The sequence below is a fragment of the Ambystoma mexicanum genome, chromosome 14 (genome assembly GCF_040938575.1).
Source record: "Ambystoma mexicanum isolate Mex_15411 chromosome 14, UKY_AmexF1_1, whole genome shotgun sequence".
Classification (NCBI taxonomy): Eukaryota; Metazoa; Chordata; class Amphibia; order Caudata; family Ambystomatidae; genus Ambystoma; species Ambystoma mexicanum.
Window position 1 is genome coordinate 296,257,530 of NC_090940.1, and position 20,127 is coordinate 296,277,656.

Sequence of the window (20,127 nt, forward strand, 5' to 3'; positions counted from 1 at the left end):
AGTTGGGAATCCCATCCCTAGAGTCCTACAACAAATGGAGGATGTGTGCTCTATTCAGAAAAGCCTTTCTGGGAATGACCTCTAGTGGTCTGTTGGGCATTCTAGCCCAACATCTACTAGCACGAGATCATGCATTCACCAAGAACTGGAGTAACATCGTACTTAACATCTTGGCCGATGCATCTATTACGTTAGACTTAATTATCGCAAATCTGGATCGTGCAAAAAAAAAAAATGTTTTTTCTTCATGACTGGACACGTAATCGTACTCTATGTCTAAAATATAAGGACTTTGATTCCAGGGTTTTTGATACCAAAGCTCTATACTCTACGGCGCCTTATTTGTTGAAATGCCCGAGCCCATATCTCAGACAACAATTGCTTAGGTTTCTCCTGAATCTTTGTCCAACAACCGAGGTACTCACGAGACGAAACCTAATCCAGCAAAATCGGAATTTTTGTGGTTTTTACCTTGAGAAAACACAAAAAGAAACTTTGGAACACTGTATCCTATATAGTCCAATGCTTGCTAATCAAAGGTTGTTGCACTTTACAAAATGCAGTCTGACCAAATATCATCTAATGTCGATGGACAATGTATGGTCCTACATTACCAACAATCCGGACTTGGGTATGAGGGTGGCTATAGTTCACTATTTAGATGCCATCTTTCCGAATGTCATTTTAAAGTAGCTTACATTAAATCCCGGGTTGCTGTTGTGTGTTTCTTTTTCTTCATAGGTCTCTGCTGCATCAAACAAACCTTATTGACTAGTTTTGTGCAGATTCTAATTAGCTGCTTTAGCAAAGTGCAAACTACTTATCAAACATGTTCAATGAACTATAAATAGAGGGAAAGGTACACGTATGTGACCAATTTGTACTTATCGTGTTTATTTAATTCACTTTTAGATTTTTTCCTTAAGTGTACAGGTGACAAATGTTACTTCTATTTTGCTTTTTTTCTTTTATTATTTTCTGTTCAAAGCCTGTTGTTTCAAAATGTTGATTAAGATACAAAAATGTTATGATTTTTTAAAATGTAATCAATTCTGTGCTGTTTTATTTTTATACATATTTGAAAGGATGATTGTATTATCCATATCAAATAAAAAAAATAATAATAATAATTCTGTAGCTGTAATTATGATATGATAGGTTATTTATAACGCGCTTAATACCCAGAGGTTTCTAAGCGCGGACCCGGGATTCGAACCTGTGTCACTCTGTGTCGTCTTGCTTCCAAGGCAAGCATATTGCTGCTAAGATATCCTCCTGGGTCGTCAAATCCGGGTTGAGGTTCTCCTCCTCGGAAGGTGGTGTAACTTTCAGGGAACTGTTCTGCACACGCGAGAGATTAACAAATCAGGGCACATATGTGTACATCAGAGAGTTTTCAGGAGTACTAGTCTAGACTTGTGAGAGATCCGTCAGGTGCAATGGCCTGGTCTGTACCTGCGAGGGTGTTGTGAGATACCAGTCACGGCATGGTAGCCACTGCCAGTCAGTATGTGGTTTTCTACCTGTGGATAGAGTGAGATAGTACCTGTTGCAGTGGTGTCCAGTTAGTGTCCCTACCTGTGAGGAGAGTTCCGCCCTACTGTGTGCCTCTCAACCTGCGAGGCTGTAGCCAACAGCTGGATAGTCTTCAGTACATGTGAGGTTAGAGTGTCAGTCGTCTGCGCCTGCCTCCTGGGTCACTTGTTGTATAGTACGTTTCCCTTACTGTGTGCGCATGGGGACACTTATTTCAAATGTAATAATATCTGCAGAGGGAATAAGAAACTGGGCCATCAAGTTTTTTAAACAACGTCTTGTACTCCACAGGTCTTTCCTTTTACCAATCGCCCCCAAACCAAGCAATTTGTCTTTCACGCGCTGCTGTTCTTTGGCTCTGCAAAATAAGTATAGGATTTAGCTATGTGATGATAAAGTCTTTTTTTTTAAAGAACAAACGTAATGTTATCACTGGTTTTCTCAAGCGCTTCCACAAAACATTACATGCAACAAACACCATTTACCCTCCATAAGTAGCATTTTCTGTAAAGTCGTGAATTGACGGGCCACTTTTTTTTTTTAGGTGAGGGGTGGGACATTTTGTTTTGGGTATCAGAACCTATTTCTTGTCCCAGTCCGACCCTGCCACCACAAATGCTGTTTTAGTCGGAAAAACACATGTGCTTATACCTTGCTAGCATGTATGAGAAAATGCTGAAAACCCTACCGGCAAGACCATTTAATAAAACATTTTCCCAATCAAATGCTTCGTTTAAATTATGTATTCCTAGGAAGGCAATCCCGTTTTGAACGCACTCCAGTTGCCATGTCCTATCTCGTGCCAACACAGAGGAAGTGAACTTGAAAGCGAAGCCCTGGTCTTCCACGGGTACAATATAAGGCAGATAAATAAACTCTGTTAGACAGCACTAATCCGACAGGCACCTGTGAAAACAACCCCGTGCCCTTCAGGACAGGCGAATGCGCGCGCTTCTTTTCTGTGCCAGATTCCAGCTGCTTCACTTTGCTTAAATGGACTTCAAAGCTTCAATGCAGCGCTGGCCTAACTATTAGGCCGGCCAGATGGTATTCCCCCCCAAACGCTTCGCGGCAAATCCCGCGGACTGCACCTGCAGGCCTTTAAACGATCACCTCATGCACGCCGCCACTGACAGGCAATCAAGCGTCACTTCCTGCCCGCGAGTATTGCCGGATTGTCGTGACATTGGGAAAGCAAAGAATGAGTCTTGTACACAAGCAGGGGTGAGACACAGCGTACCTGACAGCACGGTGCTCAGGTATGCACTTGCTTCGATGCGAGTCCGATCCAAATCCGTGTGCGCACCTAAACAAAACAAAAAATGAACATTTTAATATGCTGCGGCCCAGCACGAAAGCAGTACATGCAAGAACGGCAAGAGTGTCAGTATTATTGGTTCTCTCCAATGACATCATGACCAAGCATGAGCTTTACCAGGGATGCTTCATGAATAGCCTATCGAGAGAATAAAGGGCGTGGATTGCTTAAACTTGACCACAGAGAATGCATACCACAACAGAAACACCAACGAAGTTACTGCTTAATAGTGGAAAGGTGACCAGTATTTAAAGGGAACCAATTCTAAAGACCAACAGACATACCTTTCCATCCTTCAAAAATAATGTATGCCACCTATCACTTAATTATGTATAACCGAACAATTGCATGACAAAAGCATATTTTGTATACTCATTGTACTTAATGCAGTGCTTTTTAGAACACACGTTTCTTAACACAGTAATACAGCACCCTGCCGGCCAGTTGTACAGCCAGGATTTCTTGACAGTCCCAGGTGTGTATGGTGCAGGGCCACCATAAGACACAGTAAAGGACATACACATATTTTAACGAAGATTATTTAGCACACCCTATCAGGCCAAAATGGGACATTTGTTTTATTAAAAGTATACAATGGACTATACGTTCAAAGCCATAATTCAACAAAAATGCCCTCTTCCAATGGACCAGAATGGAAAGTGATGCGAGAACCCAAATACATCCTTTTAGGTTTCAAAACACACCCAGAACAAAAGACAATGTGTGATGACAGCACCTGCTCATAGTAATTGATAAACAAGGGCATACATATTGCTGTTTATGATGTGTAACCAAGTCCCTTCACTCGGTATGAGATGTGATGGACCATGTGGCCGAGGAAGACTGTCTGCTCTGTGATGGCAATCCAGCGAATGTACATGAAGGATCCCAAAGGTCTTGACCCTCATTTTAGACACTGTTAAATATAGCAGTGTTTTGATGTTTGCCACTGTATTAAATTCAGCTTCCTGCAGTATAGCCACTGTTTGATTTTAGCTGCCTTTTGAGTATAGGTATTGTGTTAAATCTAGCAGCATTTTTGATTTTTGCCACTATGTTAAATTCAGCTGCCTTGTGAATTGAGCCACTGTTATATTTAGCGGCCTTTTGAGTATAGCCTCAGTGTAGAATTTAGCCTTCCTTAGAACTCGCCCATTTAAATCAAACTGCTTTTTGAGTATAGCCGCTGTGCTGAATTTAGCTGCATTCTGAGTGTAGGCAATGTGTTCATTTGAGCTGTGTTTTGAGTATAGCCAGTGTGTTAAATCTAGCAGCGTTTTGATTTTGCCACTATGTTAAATTCAGCTGCCTCGAGTATAACCAGGTTGTTGAATTTAACTGCATTTTTTAGTATCATTTAGCTGCCTTGTGAATTGAGCCACTGTGTAGAATTTAGCTGCATTGTGGAGTATAACCACTGCTTTTTCTTTTGCTGCCTTTGGAGTATAGCTACTGTGTTCAATTTAGCTGCATTGTGAATATAGCCACATTGTTGATTTTAGCTACCTTTTTTAGAACAGTCACTGTGTAGAAATCAGCTGCATTTTTACTATTGCCGCTGTGTAGAATTTTGATTCGCTTAGAAACCGCCCCTTTTAAATCTAGCTGCCATTTAAGTATAGCCACCGTGTTAAATTCAGCTGCTTTCTGAGTAAAGCCACTGTTCAAAATCTAGCTGCATGTTGAATTTGGCTACTGTGTTAAATTCAGCTGCCTTTTTAGTATAGCCACGGCAATGAATTTAGCTGCATTTCTTTTGTATATCCACTGTGTTAAATTCAGCTGCCTTTTGAGTTTAGCCACTGTGTTATATTTAGCTGCCTTTTGAGTATAGCCTCTGTGTAGAATTTACCTTTGCTCAGAACTCATCTCCATTTAAATCTAACTGCCCTTTGAGGATAACCACTGCTGAATTTAGCGGCATGTTGGGCATACCCAATGTGTTATATTTAGCTGCCTTTTGAGGACAGCCAGTGTGTTATATTTAGATGCATTTTGTGTATCGCCAATATCTTATATTAAGCTGTATTCTTTTAGTACAGTCTCTGTGTTAAATTCAGTGGCTTTTTCGTGTAACCACTGTATTTATTTTGCAGCATTTTTTTGGTATAGCCACCGTGTTATGTTTAGCTGCATTTTGAGTGTAGCCACTGTATAGAACTTAGCCATGCCTTGAACTTGTTCCTTCTGAAATCTAGCTGCATTGTGATCATAGCCCTGTTTTATATTCAACTGCATTCTTGAGTATAGCCACTGTTATATTTAGCTGCATTTTGAATATAGCCTGTGTGTAAAATGTTGCTCTGCTTTGAATTCGCCCCCTTCTAAATTCAGCTGCATCCACGAAACCAAGAATCCAGCCAGGACACCCAGCTACATATCGCACTCCATGCTCATGGAAGATAACCGAAGGCACTGCCACCCACATGCATGCATGCATCTGCTATCATATTAAGACACATCGTACAGCACCTCTGCCATAAGACTGTAGGGACAATCCATAAAACTATCAGGTATCTTCCTTTTGAATGTGGAACTGCTCGCTGATAGTTCCAGTTCAACCAATCCAAGGGTGGGTAGCCACAAGCCATTCTGTTAGTAGTGTAAGGAAGGCATGGTATCAACAGTAATACGGACACAAGTGACCACAGTTCAAGGGTGTTTATTGAACTTTCACAAGGGTGAGATAAACATCTATCTAACCCTAAATCTACAGATGGGAGGAAGCTACAACCATCAAATAATAATAATAATGCAGTCCTAGTGGAGTCTTGTCAAAGTAAAAGGGCCTATACTAAATAAAACTATTGCCAATCCTTACCACTAATTTACAAATAATGTGGGGTAGTGGTCATAGAAAAGAAAGAATTGTTCATGAAATAATGTCAGAATGTTCAGGCATTTGGCCACCCTTCCCCATGTTTTCAGCATGGGGCAAGGCAGTTCACGCAAGCAAAGCATACACTCTGGCTTCTTCGACACAATGATGCAGTTCTATTTCCATCAAGAGGACTTTCTGTGCCCAAGTCTCTTTTCTCATCTAAGTCTCTTGATTCAGAGGGCCGGATGTACACATAATTAAGATGCACAGTTCTTTTCACAATTCGTGTATTCAACTCGAGTGCTTCACCCTGGATCCCCCTCATCCGGCTCAGATCCCTGTTATTACAAATTTCAGAGAATATTTGTTTTCTTGGGTGACTCGCGGTTCACCCCGGATTCCCTCAGCCGGGCTCAGATCCTTCCCCCTTTTCAATTTGTCTCCATCAGTCGGGCTCAGACCAATTGTAGTTCACCTAGGTTCATCAAAGACTTTCGAATGTGCACAGGATTTAGCTTGACCCGTTGCAGGACCACTTCGACACAAACTTGCGTTTCACAATACAGTCGCCATTCTGTTGGATACCTAACAGAAACCTTAGAATGAGCTCCCATGTGGCGCCGGACCACTCTGTATACAGTATCTCACTTGGCCTCCCCAAAGTTCATTCACTCCTTTGGTTTGCAATTACATTTGCATCGCTCATCACATGCGTTTCACACACTGTTGTCTTTGGATTTCTTCATACAAGGTTGCTGCTTGCAATCTTGGTTCAAACACAAGCTGGTTTGATATCAGTCTCTCCGACTCACCGGCTGTACTGTCTTTACTGGTGCTGCTTTGTTGTAGGAGCCAAGGACAGTACCCCAGCTGCAAATCGCTCCTCCCTGCCTTGGTTAGCGACGCAGGAGAGCCCCGGGTACCTTTGATGCACATTGTAGGTTTGTTCAGCTTTAGTTCCCGGTCTTAGGTTTCTTACTTTCCAAGGTTCCCGAAAGTCACGGTCTTAAGAGGTCAAGGATACTTCCCACCTAGCAACCCACTCTGGTCTCGCCGTCTTTCTACTTGTATTAAACTGCCATCTTGGAACTGCTGTTTCCTCATGTGCTTTTCCTTGCTCAAAGTGTGCTTTTGTGCTCTGCCTTTTATCTGTGTGGGGAAGTGTGACGGAAGTCGTGTGTGTAATGATCAGTAATTGCCTGACAATGGTATTGGGACATGTCAGGTATATGGCTCTGGTGTTAGTCCATTGTCGAACTCAGTGAACTGTCCACGAGAAAGTGTTGGTCGGGAAAGGGGCTGGGGGGTGGATCGAGTTCCTAGGTATCCTACCTGGTAGGATGTAGGATGGGGAAAAGGTTTACAAGGAAGGGGATACCGTGTCTCACCATCCGTTGTCCCAATTCCACTCCTCGAAGACCCCTCATCCAGGTGATCCTCCCGCACTGGTCCACCCCCAGGAACTGGATCCAAAAGCGATGACAGTGTCCTGGCCACCTGGATGACAGATCCCGAGGACTAGCGATCCAGACACTTTCAGGTTTCTCACAGTAGTTCCAAGATCAAGACAGGAAAGTCACAAAAACCAATGCAATGTCCTGTCAAGGAAATAACAAAAGGCAGATCCACACCAAGCAATCCAAAAGCCATAACCAATGAAATCAGAAACTGAAGCACGAGCGGGAACCTCAGGCGACGCAGCAAGTCACCAGAGGAAAGAGCAGCTGACAGCTGACAAGGGGCAGCCACACAGCGTTCACATGGCATCCTTCAGTGTTGTGGGCAGGAACCATGAGATTGGCTGTCCAGATGCAGTGCGTGCTGTTGCGCTTGCCACAGAGTAGTCTTGAAGGTGTAGTTCCACCGGCGCCTATCTCCATGGGAGGCACCAGTCCCGTAACAGAGAATGGTGGCGCAAAGGGAGGACCCTGCAGATCCTGTGAATACTGACAGTAACAAAGCACAAGAAAGTAAGAAAAGCACTAGCCTCCTGATGGGGACTACATATCAGATCCTGGCAGGATCCAGAGACTTTAAAGAGATGCAACGAATCCAGGCAATATGTCCCTTCTTCCCAAAGGGGAGCCACCCCCTTTGGAACTAGGGAGGTGAGCCTGCTACGCAAAGACTTCCCCTAGGGGTCAGGGCAAGCAGGATCTCAATGGGGGTGAACCTCCCCGCACCCCTAGGGACATGGAATACCAAAGTCACGTTTCCAACCCACCTCCCTCTCCCTACCAAACTCAAGTGTTTGTTGGGTAAATGGGAAGTGATCTTGTCCTGAATAGGCAGGGCCCCTTTAAGGTGGTTGGCTTGGTGACGGACCTCTGCTTACTTCAGACCACTGATAATGCTAATGGCCAATGGAATCCTCTCCTCGGATCAGGGGAGGTGCTTCAACCAGTTTTCAGGAATCGCATGCCATTCTGGTTCATTTTCAATCAGGGTTTTGCCCCTTGATGGGCACAGAATCAGTTCTGGTCTCGGTCACCAATGAACTCTCCCTCTTATTAGATCAGGGCGGTGTAGGTGACCTCATTTTGTTTGACCTCTTTGCAGCGTTTGACACTACTGATCATGAAATTCATTGTCAACGCTTGAGGGAAATTGGTGGCCCAGTCTTTGATTGGTTTCAAACTTTTCTGTCAGATAGGACGCAATCCCTCTCTATTCCCTTTCTCTTCTGGCGCATTTCCTCTTTCTCTTGTGGTACCTCATGGGTCTGCAACGTCCCCTCTTCTGTTTAATATCTATGTGCTTCCTTTGGCCAAATAAATTAAAGCCCATGGCTGTAGATGTATTCCTAAGCTGATGACTCGCCATTGGTTTTGCGGGCGGATCACCACCAGGAACATGCCTGTCTGATATCGGAGGCTTGATGCAGAAAAACTGTCTCAAGCTTCTGCCGAGAAAATTGAGGTGATGGTCCTGGGTGCTGAGCCCCGGAAGAATTCGCCATGGTCAGCTGACTTTTGGCTTACCTCTTTGGGCTCTCTCCCTGCTCCAATTTATGCTGTGAAAATTCTTGCTATTAAGATTGTACCATCTCTCTCAGTTGAACTTCAGGTTAGGGTCAGATGTAGTGACGGTCACCTTAAGCTTAAGACACCTAGAAAGATTACATGTGTACCAGCTAATGTGAGTGGGGTGATGGTCTCCACTGTAGCAATGGGCATTCTGGAGTATTGCAACACTACATTCTTTGCACAGCCAAAAACCATCCTTCAGCGTTTGCAGGTTGTTCAGAACTCGGCTCTGGAATGCCCTAAGTTTGGACAGCGCTCGGCTGTGCTTCTGAAGCTGCGCTGGCTCCAGATTGACAATCGCATTAAATTCAAAGTCCTCTGCCTGGTTCACCAGGCCTTTCAAGGATGTGTGTTAAGATGGATTTCTGAACTCTGACCTGGTGGGCAGAGGTTCAGAAGGCCAGCATAGTTTCTTGGAACAGGGTAACCTTCTGGACAAACCAGACCTATCAAGGCAGCATTGGCGCGGGCAAAGACTAGGTCTCCGGAGTGTTGAGGGTGATTGAAAGACCTCAATGAGCCCACAAAGTAAAGGACACTTATAAAAATTTCGGAAGAAGGGACATCTTAACTACGTTAACCTTCCTGGGAGTGATTTGTATGTTTTTAGCATGCTCCCTCTGCCGCTTTCAAAAAATGTATTAGGTAGCATCAATAAATCCTTGGATAAGCTTGTGTGGGGGGAAGGAAGTAGAGCGAGAGTTCCAAAAGATGTTCTTTATAAGTCAGTGAAGCTAGGCGGTTTTGGTTTTCCCGACAAAGCAGTATCACTCTGCATTTACACTGCGCGCGTTGCATCATTGGTTGATGTCTGATCGCAGTACTTGTGCAGATTGGATTAAAATAGAGGAGGAATCTGTTTCTCCCGTCCCACCGGATGTTCTTTTGTTCATGGATAAGAGACAGACTGTTGGTACCACTCTGCCTTTTGTAAAGCACTTTGTGAAGGAATGGCATAAAAGTAATGAGATTTGTGAGGAGAAATACTTAATGTGCAGATTCTAGTTTATGGAGAAACCAGGCTGTGAAACAAAATAACCGTGTCTTGTCATGGGTCTCGTGGCAGAGAGCTGGTATATGGAAGATTGGACAGGTTTATGATTGTCAGAATACGGTTGATTTTGAGTTTCTGCGCTTTAAGTATAAGCTGAAAGCGTCTGACATTTGTCGATATAATGTTCTGCGGGACCATTTTGTTGTACTTTTCTCGCCGTTGAATGCTACAATGCATGCCTCGCCTACAACTTTTGTTCTCTCAAGGACTGTGCCCTTGTCTGCATCTACTCTGTATGAATTGATTGCACCCTCTGCATCTAAATTACCATCGCAGTGTGGTAGAGGGAATTGGGATTCAGATTTAGGGTGCACATTGTTGGATATTGATTGGAGCCACATATGTGCAGGTCCAGATCAATACAAAGTGGATTTAGATTTGAGATATACACAACAAAGAATTACACATTATTTATATTGGTCCCCATGGAAGATGAGAATGAGTAAATTGAGTAATGTGGACTGTTGTTGGAACTGTAATAGGGAGGTGGGCACTACACTCCACATGTTGTGGTTATGTGGTAAAATACAATTATTCTAGGATGGTGTTTTCCAGAGGATGGAGTTGATTCTGGATCTCTCTATACCCAGAGATCCACTTGTTGCTGTGTTAGGTTTACTGCCTTCAAATATTGGTTTAACTACAAGTAAACTGTTTTGGATATATAGAGCTCTTTTGCTAGCCAAGAAGCAGATTTTGGAAAAGTGATACCTCTCCTAACATTGATGACTGGCTGCAGAGTTTGTCCCTTTTGTCCAAGAGGGAGAAAATATCCTTTAAAGCAAAAGATCAGCTTGATAAATATGAGAGGATGTGGGGTGCATTTAATGATCTCTACGCTTAAAATATTTGATCGTGTTCTAGGTTTCTTATTTTGCTTTGTTTTTGTTTTTCATTTTATTTCTTTCCTTTACCTTCTGTCGCCTTACTCCCTTGTATTCAGTTCCCCTCTGTTGCTTCTTAAAGATTTATTTTGGAAATTATGGGTGAATAAGTATCACTTTGTGCATTTGAGATATTGTATTATGTTCTATTGCTTCTGTAAAGTTCTAAATGTATAAATAAAGTTTTGAAAAAATACAAATACATTAATTCAAGGCCTTTGAGTTTCAACACAATAGTTATTAACAGTAACACTTTTAAACCAACGCAATCCTACTAAAATACATATATACAACACCAAGGGGGCCTAAAGGGTTAATGCACGTAATGGGTCCACAACCTAGAAAAGGGAAGGAAGCAGGTAGTGCAAAATGTCTTTAGGCAGCTCTACAGTAATCACAAGCCTAACTGAAAGGCAGTCCAGTCCCTAAGATGAGGAGCCTAGTGCTCAAGTGTACTTGCAATGCTGGTACACGCGTTAGTGCAGATGGGTCGAAACAGGGTCTTTTGTAAGGTCTGTAGCAGCTCAAGAAAGCAAGTGAGGTGATGCAGAATAGGTTCCCACTATTTGAGGAGGGTCTCCCCAACAGGGCACAGCAGGTTCCAAGAGTTGGGATTAGTTCACTAGTTCGCACTAGCAGTGGAAAGCAGAGGGGCCCTCAGGAGCCACTCGTGTGTAAAAATGGATGTATGCGCTAGGGGCCACCGGTAAGGGTTGCAATTACTCCCCAAACCCTGGTGCACTCTGGACCAAACTTCAGCAGTTGAGTCCATTTTGGTTGCAGGTTCAAATTCGGCAATCTCGCGGCTCTGCAGCTTTCAGCGACGAAGTTATAGTGTTGATTCCCAAACGGGACAGTGGTGATTTCTCTGCTCCTGGTGGATGGATCAGGCCAGTTTCACTGTAGCAGGCTTCAAGCTACAGAGAGTCACAGCTGCAATGCACTTGCAAAGTTCGTCACTACGGCTGGGCGACACGGTAACCGTGTGCACTCGGGTTCAGTCACTCTTTCTTTACTTCAGACCTGGGAACGCCAAGTGTACGAAATTTGGTGTGAGAGTGCCGTGAACACAGAGCTTGCGATGAGCCAAGTTTCGAGGGCCTCCTCGAAACGGCAGCGGTGCGTAAGCTGGTCAGCCGACTGGTTGGTCCAGGGACACTTCCGAGAAGGCTTACTTGCAGGGTTTGATGAAGGTGCCAAGAATAGTTCGTCCCACTATCCTAATGGGTCGAAGCATCTTCGCAGACCTAGTTCGATCAGATGCAGAGGGGTCCAGCGGGACAACAGCAGGCTCAGGGTGCCAAACCTTCCTGCAGGTCACCAGCGGTTCCTCGACTCGACTTCTTAGTTTCAGGATACTTGGATTCTATCCTTCATTCAGTGAGAACTCCAGAGAGCGATCTGGTATGGGTGTTTGGAGGCTTCTCTTATCCAAAATCTCCTTTGCGCCAAAAATCGAAGAGGACCCAATGGGAGATCTGCTCACATACAGGCACACCATACGTGGACCAATCACAGACCATGGTGGTCCCAGGCATTCACAGCACACCAGACTCGCTGGCACCCAGGATGTGTATTGGAACCAGACAGTCCAGCCCACATCCTGGAAGCACGCACACAAGGCATGCAGATTGCAGAAGCCAGCGAAAGCTTGGCGTTTCACGGGAGAATGCATGCCCAAATAAGGACTTACCCGGGTCGGCTCAACCTGGGGAAGGTAAAGGGGCAAGATGGCCAGAGGACCGGACAAAGAACCTTGTGGCATGGCCATTTTGGAGCCAGGCCACCTATTCGTGCCAAATGGGGTAACCACGGTTTACATGGCAGGAAAGCGTTAAAAATACATAAAAAGATAAGTTGCCACCAGCCCTGTCCAATGCACACCTGCATTTCTCCTAAAAATCCTTCGAGAGTATCTGGGGCCTTTAGAAATGACAGGAAGACCTAAGTTCACTATACTGGAAGGTACACTGTGCACTTGCAACATGTTGCAGAAAAGTTGCGACATTGACAAGGACTAAGGGAAACAAAGTCTCCCGTTACTGACTGACTATTATGGGGAAACTGACATACCCTTACAAAGTGAGCGAAAAGCCCGGGGCAGTGCAGCAGTAGGCTGTGCTCCTCTGGCAAAGTCAGACTAAACATCAGCAAAAAGTTGAGGGGTACACAACTGGACGGAACATTACACATAAAAAGGAAATCTTTCCTAACAATGTGGAGATTCCTTTCTTAGTCAAAAGATTAGTAGATAACATTGTTCTCGTAATCTATGCTAATTTGTATTTTCTTCAGGTCCCTCAGTTTCGCAAATCTACAGTGGGTGACAGAGCATTTTCAACTGCCGCCCCTGCTTTGGGGGACTTCCTTCCTTTGTCTATTCGGAACATGATCAGGTCATCTATGTTTCCAAAGGCTCTGAAACCTTTTTTGTTTAAACCCTGAACTTAAATTGGGCCTTTACCATTTTTTTTCCTTCTTTTTGGTCCTTTTTATTGGTTGTCAGATCCTCCATATTAGATCCTATAGCGCCAGGATACCTTTTGGTCGCAGCATCACTTTATACATTCTACTAACATAACATAACAATGCTGATGGCCAATGGAATCCTCTCCACAGATCAGGGGAGGAACTTCAACACAGCAAAAGAGCAAATCAAGGAGAGAACATCCGGCAGAAGGAAGTCCGAAAGGCAGCCTGTGCCGAGACAGGAAAGACAGAGCAAGACCTTACGAAAGATGAAGGAGAAGCACACAACAGACTTGGTGGGCAGAGTGCGAGCGCTCCACAAGCACGGCAGGAGCTTTAACTAAGTTGGGGACCCCCATGAGAACCTGTCCCGACGCTCTAACACTGCCATACTGAAAGGGTAACAGAGGAACCGCCAGAGCACTTGCATAAATGGAAGGGGAAGCAAAGCTGTGAAATCACCAGGGCCGTAGATCCCGACACCAACCACGAATCTCACCACAGGAGATAACGCGGCTGAGAAGAGGAATTGTTTGGAGTCCGATGCAGCCAATGGATAAGGCTAAACAAGCAGAGGGCCCGTTGAGGGCTGAGAAATGCAAGACTCTGCGAGGGAGTAACTTAAAACTGATGAGCAAGGCTGAACAAGCCAAAGGCGCGGTGGGGGCTAAAAACAAAAAAGCCAGAATCGGCAAAGAGATAGAATAAATCAACTAACCCGGACTGAGGGAGCCCATATCCCACTGGTGGCAGAAATTAGAAAGAACCCAATAGGGGGTGAAAGAATATCACAGAAGTGGACTGAGCAAGTTTATATCCTACACAGAGAAGAGAAACCCTAGGAAGGGATAAGAAAGGGAAAATGTATTGCAGGGCTGAACTGGCTCAGGGCCTATGAGGCTACAGACTGGAATGATAACCAAGCAATACAAAGTGAACTTTGTTATCGTTGTCCTGGGACATTTCAGTCAGTCCTGGGACATTTCAGTCGGTCAATCAAGTACCTTTGTTCATCAAAAAGCCATAAAAGACAAAATAAAAACAATAAAAGACAATAATAAACAATTATATTGCTTAATATACAATACATATGCATAAACAAAACAGTTATTCAAAATGCATTTAACATCCTTTGTAAAATTAGTAAAATTGTAGAAAAACATGTCCAATAGCCTAGGGGAAAAAATACTTGCAGCCTCTACAATACTCAATTTTTGTATAGTCCTCAGCCCCAAGGTACACAATCTAGCTCAGCATCATATTTACCATATTGTCAATGCAGCTTCAGTTATTAATCCAGATGGAACGCTCATCAATACACAAGGTCTCCTTGTTACACGGGTGCTAGAATATTGGATCTTAACATCCAGCCCCGATGGATATATTTTGCGGTTATATGCATGGAATCCATGTTGCTAGTATTTTTGCAAGATGCCATAGCATGAGCTATTTTTTTTGTATTAACATTTTTATTAAGGATGTAAACAATACAATTCAATCAAAGATCCAACATTTCACAATCAATGAAAAACAAAGACCCCCCCACTTCCCCAATTTCCTTCACAGTTACGGTTAACAAACAATAAAAACATTATTTTATATTATAGAGATAATATAGGTACAATGTAAGCAGGCATAAATTACAACTCTAGGAATCTTTCCCAAATGTGTTCAAAAAGGTTCAATTTCTTATTCCTATACAAGATTACCCTCTCCATTGCAGACATTTGCTGTAAATCTTTTACCCAAGCAGAGGCAGAAGGCACCTGCCCACTCTTCCACACTCGCAGTATAATTTTCTTTGCAGATAACTATGCTCTGATGAACCAACATTGCTGCAGGAAAGACAGATCAGCTACCAATTCCTCCTCCCCAGACAATGATTGCAAAATCCTAATCCACATCAAGCATCAGTACTATGTTTAAGGGAATTCTGCAAAGAAGTCACAATGACCATAAACTGCTACACTGCCACATCATATGTTCAAACGACCACACTCTGTGTTTGCATTTCCAGCATGCTTCAGACTCTAGCAAACCCCTTTTATAGAGTTTCTGCGGTGTCCAGTACACACTGTTCAAAATGTGTATCTGTCTCGTCTTTTCTCCCAGGTTTAATCATGTCAAGGTCACATTCCTGCACAAGTTGTTCCACCTGCTCAAACTCATTTCTGAGTTTAATACTTTTGACCATTGATCGAGTAGCTTCCCATTGGTTTCTTTGTAGTTTGCCAAATGTTTGTAGACCTTTGAAGCAGTGTCCTTCCTGCTTGAATTCTAGCAACAACCCGGCCCAGTCTTCGTACTCTTCAGGGATTCTCCCTCCAACAGTCCTCTTTAGTCTTCGATATTCCCCAAATCTGCAATCTTCTAGACCTTTTTCAGTCTTTAATCTGTTAAAAGTGATCAATTTTGTATCTTCAAAAAGATTGCCCAGCCATTGATACCGCTCAGAAACCAATTTGGCCAGAACAATTTTTTCCCTTCAAACACAATCTCAGGGTTTAGCCATAGCGATTAATTACTTGAGCCAGAGACATCTTATTTTGTCCCGAAGAGAACAGCGCCCTCCCTGGGTGACAGTGGAGTACATTTGCTCATTTCTGCACGCGTCCAAACATCTGTCGAATTCTCAATAAATGGGAGTAAAAGTCTTGCTCCAAATGCTAGGTGGTAGTTTACAAAATCTGGGACTCCTAAACCACCTTTCCCCTTAGTTATTTGTAGCTTCCACAGTTTCAGGCGCGGTTGTTTACCGTTCCATGAGAAAGATTGTTCAAACTCTCCATCTTCTCCCATGGTTTGGCAGCCTATGGCTCGCAGCATTGGTTTCAAGTAACAATTATGCAGGAAGCTCAACCGGAGGCATTTGAACATAAAATGATTCACAGTTTCCTCACTTAGTCCACGTAAGGGACAGGTATCTGAACCTGTGTTACCCCATTGTATGTTAAACGTAGACACCCTGAAAGTGCACATCCTAAAACTCTCAAACAATGCAGGTGGGATAGGTGTATCGAGGAACCTCTGAAAACCAGGTTCTGTTTTAGACAATAGATAACCAGCATCCAATTTGCACGTGCAACTGTCTTCAACCATTTTAGCCCTAAGCAGGGTAGCAATAGTTTTCTTAATCTTGATAACAGATGTCCTACCAATGTTTGAAGGATTGAACACAGTGAAGATTCCTTCTGGGAACTCAAGGTGTTTGTTATGTGCTTGATGTAGGGGAGGCTCATACCCCCATCGAGGGTCAGCAGTGAGCCAGTAGATCTCAATATTTTTTCAAACCCTGAGCAATGCAAAGCCTCAATCGTTATAAAACAGGCTTGAAAGTAGCTGCCTCCCTTATGGGGGAAATATCAGTTTCCAGGCAAACAAGCGCTTTTGGGAATCCTTGAGGGACCGTACCACTAACAGGCTTTTTAAAAAAGTGTTTTCTTTTGTATTCAGATTCATAATGTTAGCATAATCCGAGATTTCCGCCCTGAACAAGGCAGATGTAATGGCCTGATTCTTATAAATCTCCAAGGTGGGTGAGACAGCTCCTCTACCATGTTTGTTAGAAAAAAGAAAAAAAACTTTACTGCTCAACTATATTTCTCTAAGGTGGATCCTGCTATATACAGTTTGGCGGTTCAAAAGCCGTTTTCGTGAAATCTTACCCCCCCCCTCCACCCCTCAGGTAGTCACATAAATCAACTTGTTCTAGTGTACAATCCTCTACTCTAATGTTTATGACAGCGGATGATGTAGTGCTATTGGCCACCTCCCTGCAGGGACTAAGGGCTACTATAGCATAATGCCTTAATATATGTAGGGATTCAAAACTGGTTCTGAATGCAGAAAAAAACAAGTCGAGGTTTGCAAAACACACTAACAACAACACTGTATACCTTTCTTGTCCTTTCTTATGGGGATCTAAACAAACGGTCCACAGTGCAGAAAAAAACTCAATATATATATATATACAGAACAGGTGGGTGAGTACACAAACCTCACTTACCCCTTTAGTAACTGGAAATGTATGGACATTTCAACCTATACGGTTTTTGAAACTACATCCAAAGAGGAGGGATAAGTATTGGGCTGCTTGAAATTGACTTTGTGGTATACCAATCCGAAGAACTGTTTTGTTCTTCAGTTTTCTTTTCTGAACTTTCATTTGGCAAGTCTACGCAGCAGGGAGCTTTAAGACACTATACGAATAACGTGAGGGTTGGGGTCAGAAAATCAGCCACCACTAAAGCTTAAGAGGAATTAGACTTAGACTAAGCTAGACCTCAATCTCTCTTTTCTTTCTTTTCTTTCATAAGTGATAGGTTGAAAATATGTTAGAATAGCATTTAGACAGAGGACCAATATTTGCGTAAAACATCCTGGTGAGCACCCATTTGTTGTTTTGGGCTTTCACCATAATAATTAGGCACTAGTTTATTTTTTTGTTAAGTTGGTCAATAAAGAAATACGTACAAATATGTCCTCTTGTTAGTTTCTGGTCTCTGGCCTACCACAGAGGACAGAGAAGCTCGACCCTGGGCTGGTGGCTGATAACAAACCTGTCAAGGGAGAAGGCATTCTTGCTAGTATGGAAACCTCTGAGGAAAGGGGAAAAATAAATACTTGATGGTGTGCTGTCATCAAACCTGAAGGCGAGAGGATGAAAATATCTGTGGCAAGTACAATTCCAAACCCACGAAGGATGTCAAGATGGAAGCTGAGCGCTACATCCCTGAGAGAGTGCCTGCCAAACCCAGAGCCAGGTGGCCCCAGCTGATTCCTTGATCACAGAGTCTGCTTAGTTAGATCCTTACACCAGATTCAGAGCTTGAGCCTGGCAATTAATATAGCTGTTTCCGTTTTGAGGTGATGTTGAAAAGCACAGATACATAGGCATTAGTACAAACCCATCCAGCCTACTGTGACAAAGGTGCTGCAGTAGATTTTTGTAGAAAGGCAGATGTACATGTCACATATAGAGCCTGCCCCCAACCTCCTTCATATTGGAAGAACAGCAAGAAGACACTGTGCATGACAACAGGTATTATCCCAATACTGCATCGAAGATATGAGAGACGATATGCACTCAGACAACCTTATCGAGTGCACCCTCGAATTGAAGTGGTAGAAGGAAGTCTGCCGACACCACTGAACATAGAAGAGCTGTAAGTGAAATCTGACAGGTGTAAAGTGACATCAATAAGAGAAGACACTAGGATGCACTGAAACGATGTACGAATAAAAAAAAAAAGAATGAGGATGTGATAAAGTTAACATATATATGCGAATATGAAGAAATCATATACACTAAAGACAAGAAGAGACACAGTAGATGTATATACACTGAAACGCAAGGTAGATAAGACATATAACAAGCTTGCTAAACAAAGAAGATATAACACGGGTAAAGCAGCCATGATGAGAAGACGGACGTCTGCTTTGTATAAAAAGTAAGCAAGAAGCATAAAGAGAGAGACCACGCCTGCAGAGCTGACAGGTGCTGGAATACAAATTTGTGCAAGAACAAAGAATATTTGTTTGGCTAAGGATCAAGGATGCCATAGCAAGAGGCACCTGCAAGGCACGAAAGGAGTTGGAAAGGATAAGCCATGTATGCATAACATATTTCTCTTAGATTAAGCAAAGGAGTGAACATTTGCGAGTGGCAAGAATTGTACGATTAAAGGGATGTATGGTATTTTACCGAAGACAAAAATGTTGAGTGCAAAAAAGTACGTAACGTGAAATGATCGATCATTTACCCAAAAACATATAATGAACATGGGTAATACCATTAAACATGTATTCTGAATTAAAAGTGTACAATTTTGCTTACCGAATAGAGTGCGTCTTGGGGAAGTACAATTACGATTACATCGCAAAATCACGCCAGATTGTATAAAGGAAAGACTGTAATGACAAGAACTAGCAGTAGCTAATGGAAATGCATAGTCTATCTGATGAGAGAAAGTGAACGTTACAAGTGCGAGTTCGATCGAAAGCTGGTCAAAAGAGGTTGAAATATACAGAATACACATCGTGAAAAATAAATATAAGTAAAGGAATAACTGAAAATTAAAGGTAAGTGTCCTGAAAAGGTTATATTATTTTCTTCAAAACATAACCTTTTTTAATCCTTTCTTTATATTTAAATTTTACTTTATAGAAATGAAAAAGAAAAGATCGAGGGAGGAGGCAAAATATATTATGTCAAATAAAGGAAAAAGACAACTGTGTCATGAAGGCTATATATACGGTCAAGAAAGCACAAATAAGGATAAAACATGGTGGGAATGTGTATTATATCGGAAAAATGACTGTAGAGGAAGGGCAAGTAGTGTAAATGATCTGGTTAAATTTGCAACAGCTCATAACCACAAACTCAATGCATGCAAGATAAAAATAAAGGAAAAAATACATAACATAAAACAAAAAGCATTACATGAAGATGGCACTGCAGGTCATGTTGCAAGAGAAATGCAGAGTTTGCAGTCTTTAAAACGGCAAATATGTAAAAGAAAAATTAAATGTAAGGAAATGAAAATTCAAGAAAATAAGGCCGAGTTAGTTGTACCTGAACATCTGAAATGTTCCAAACAAGGTAAAACATGTTTAAAATATGACAGTGACTCATCAGAAAATCGTGTTTTGATCCTTGCATCTTATCAAAATCTAGAGAGACTAGCAAGTAGCACAACATGGTGGATGGACGGCACATTTCAAAGTTGCCTGAAACCGTTCAATCAACTGTATAGTGTACATGGGGATGTTGATTGTGAATGTTTCCCCATGGTAAATATATGCTGATGAGCAATAAAACTAAAAGGGCTTACACAAAGAAGCATTTGGGCAATTAAAGTTGATTATGATGAATTCAGAGAGCCAATCAAAAATATGCATAATGGATTTTGAATTGGCATCAAAGTTACTTTGTTTACTTACCAAGAAATAGAAATCCATGGTTGTTTTGTTTTACATTTCCGCCAGTGCATGTGGAGGAATATAGAAAAATATGGACT

At 42.6% G+C, this 20,127-nt stretch overlaps 1 protein-coding gene across 2 annotated transcripts in view; it reads right to left on the minus strand.

The window, feature by feature from the left end:
- KIAA0586 (KIAA0586 ortholog) overlaps positions 1-20,127 on the minus strand; it is a 2,241,463-nt gene that overhangs the window by 80,175 nt on the left and 2,141,161 nt on the right. For both annotated transcript variants that reach the window (XM_069637413.1, XM_069637412.1), the window contains exon 31: positions 2,777-2,842. In XM_069637413.1, coding sequence (XP_069493514.1) covers positions 2,777-2,842 — 66 coding nt within the window. The remainder of the gene's footprint in view (positions 1-2,776; positions 2,843-20,127) is intronic.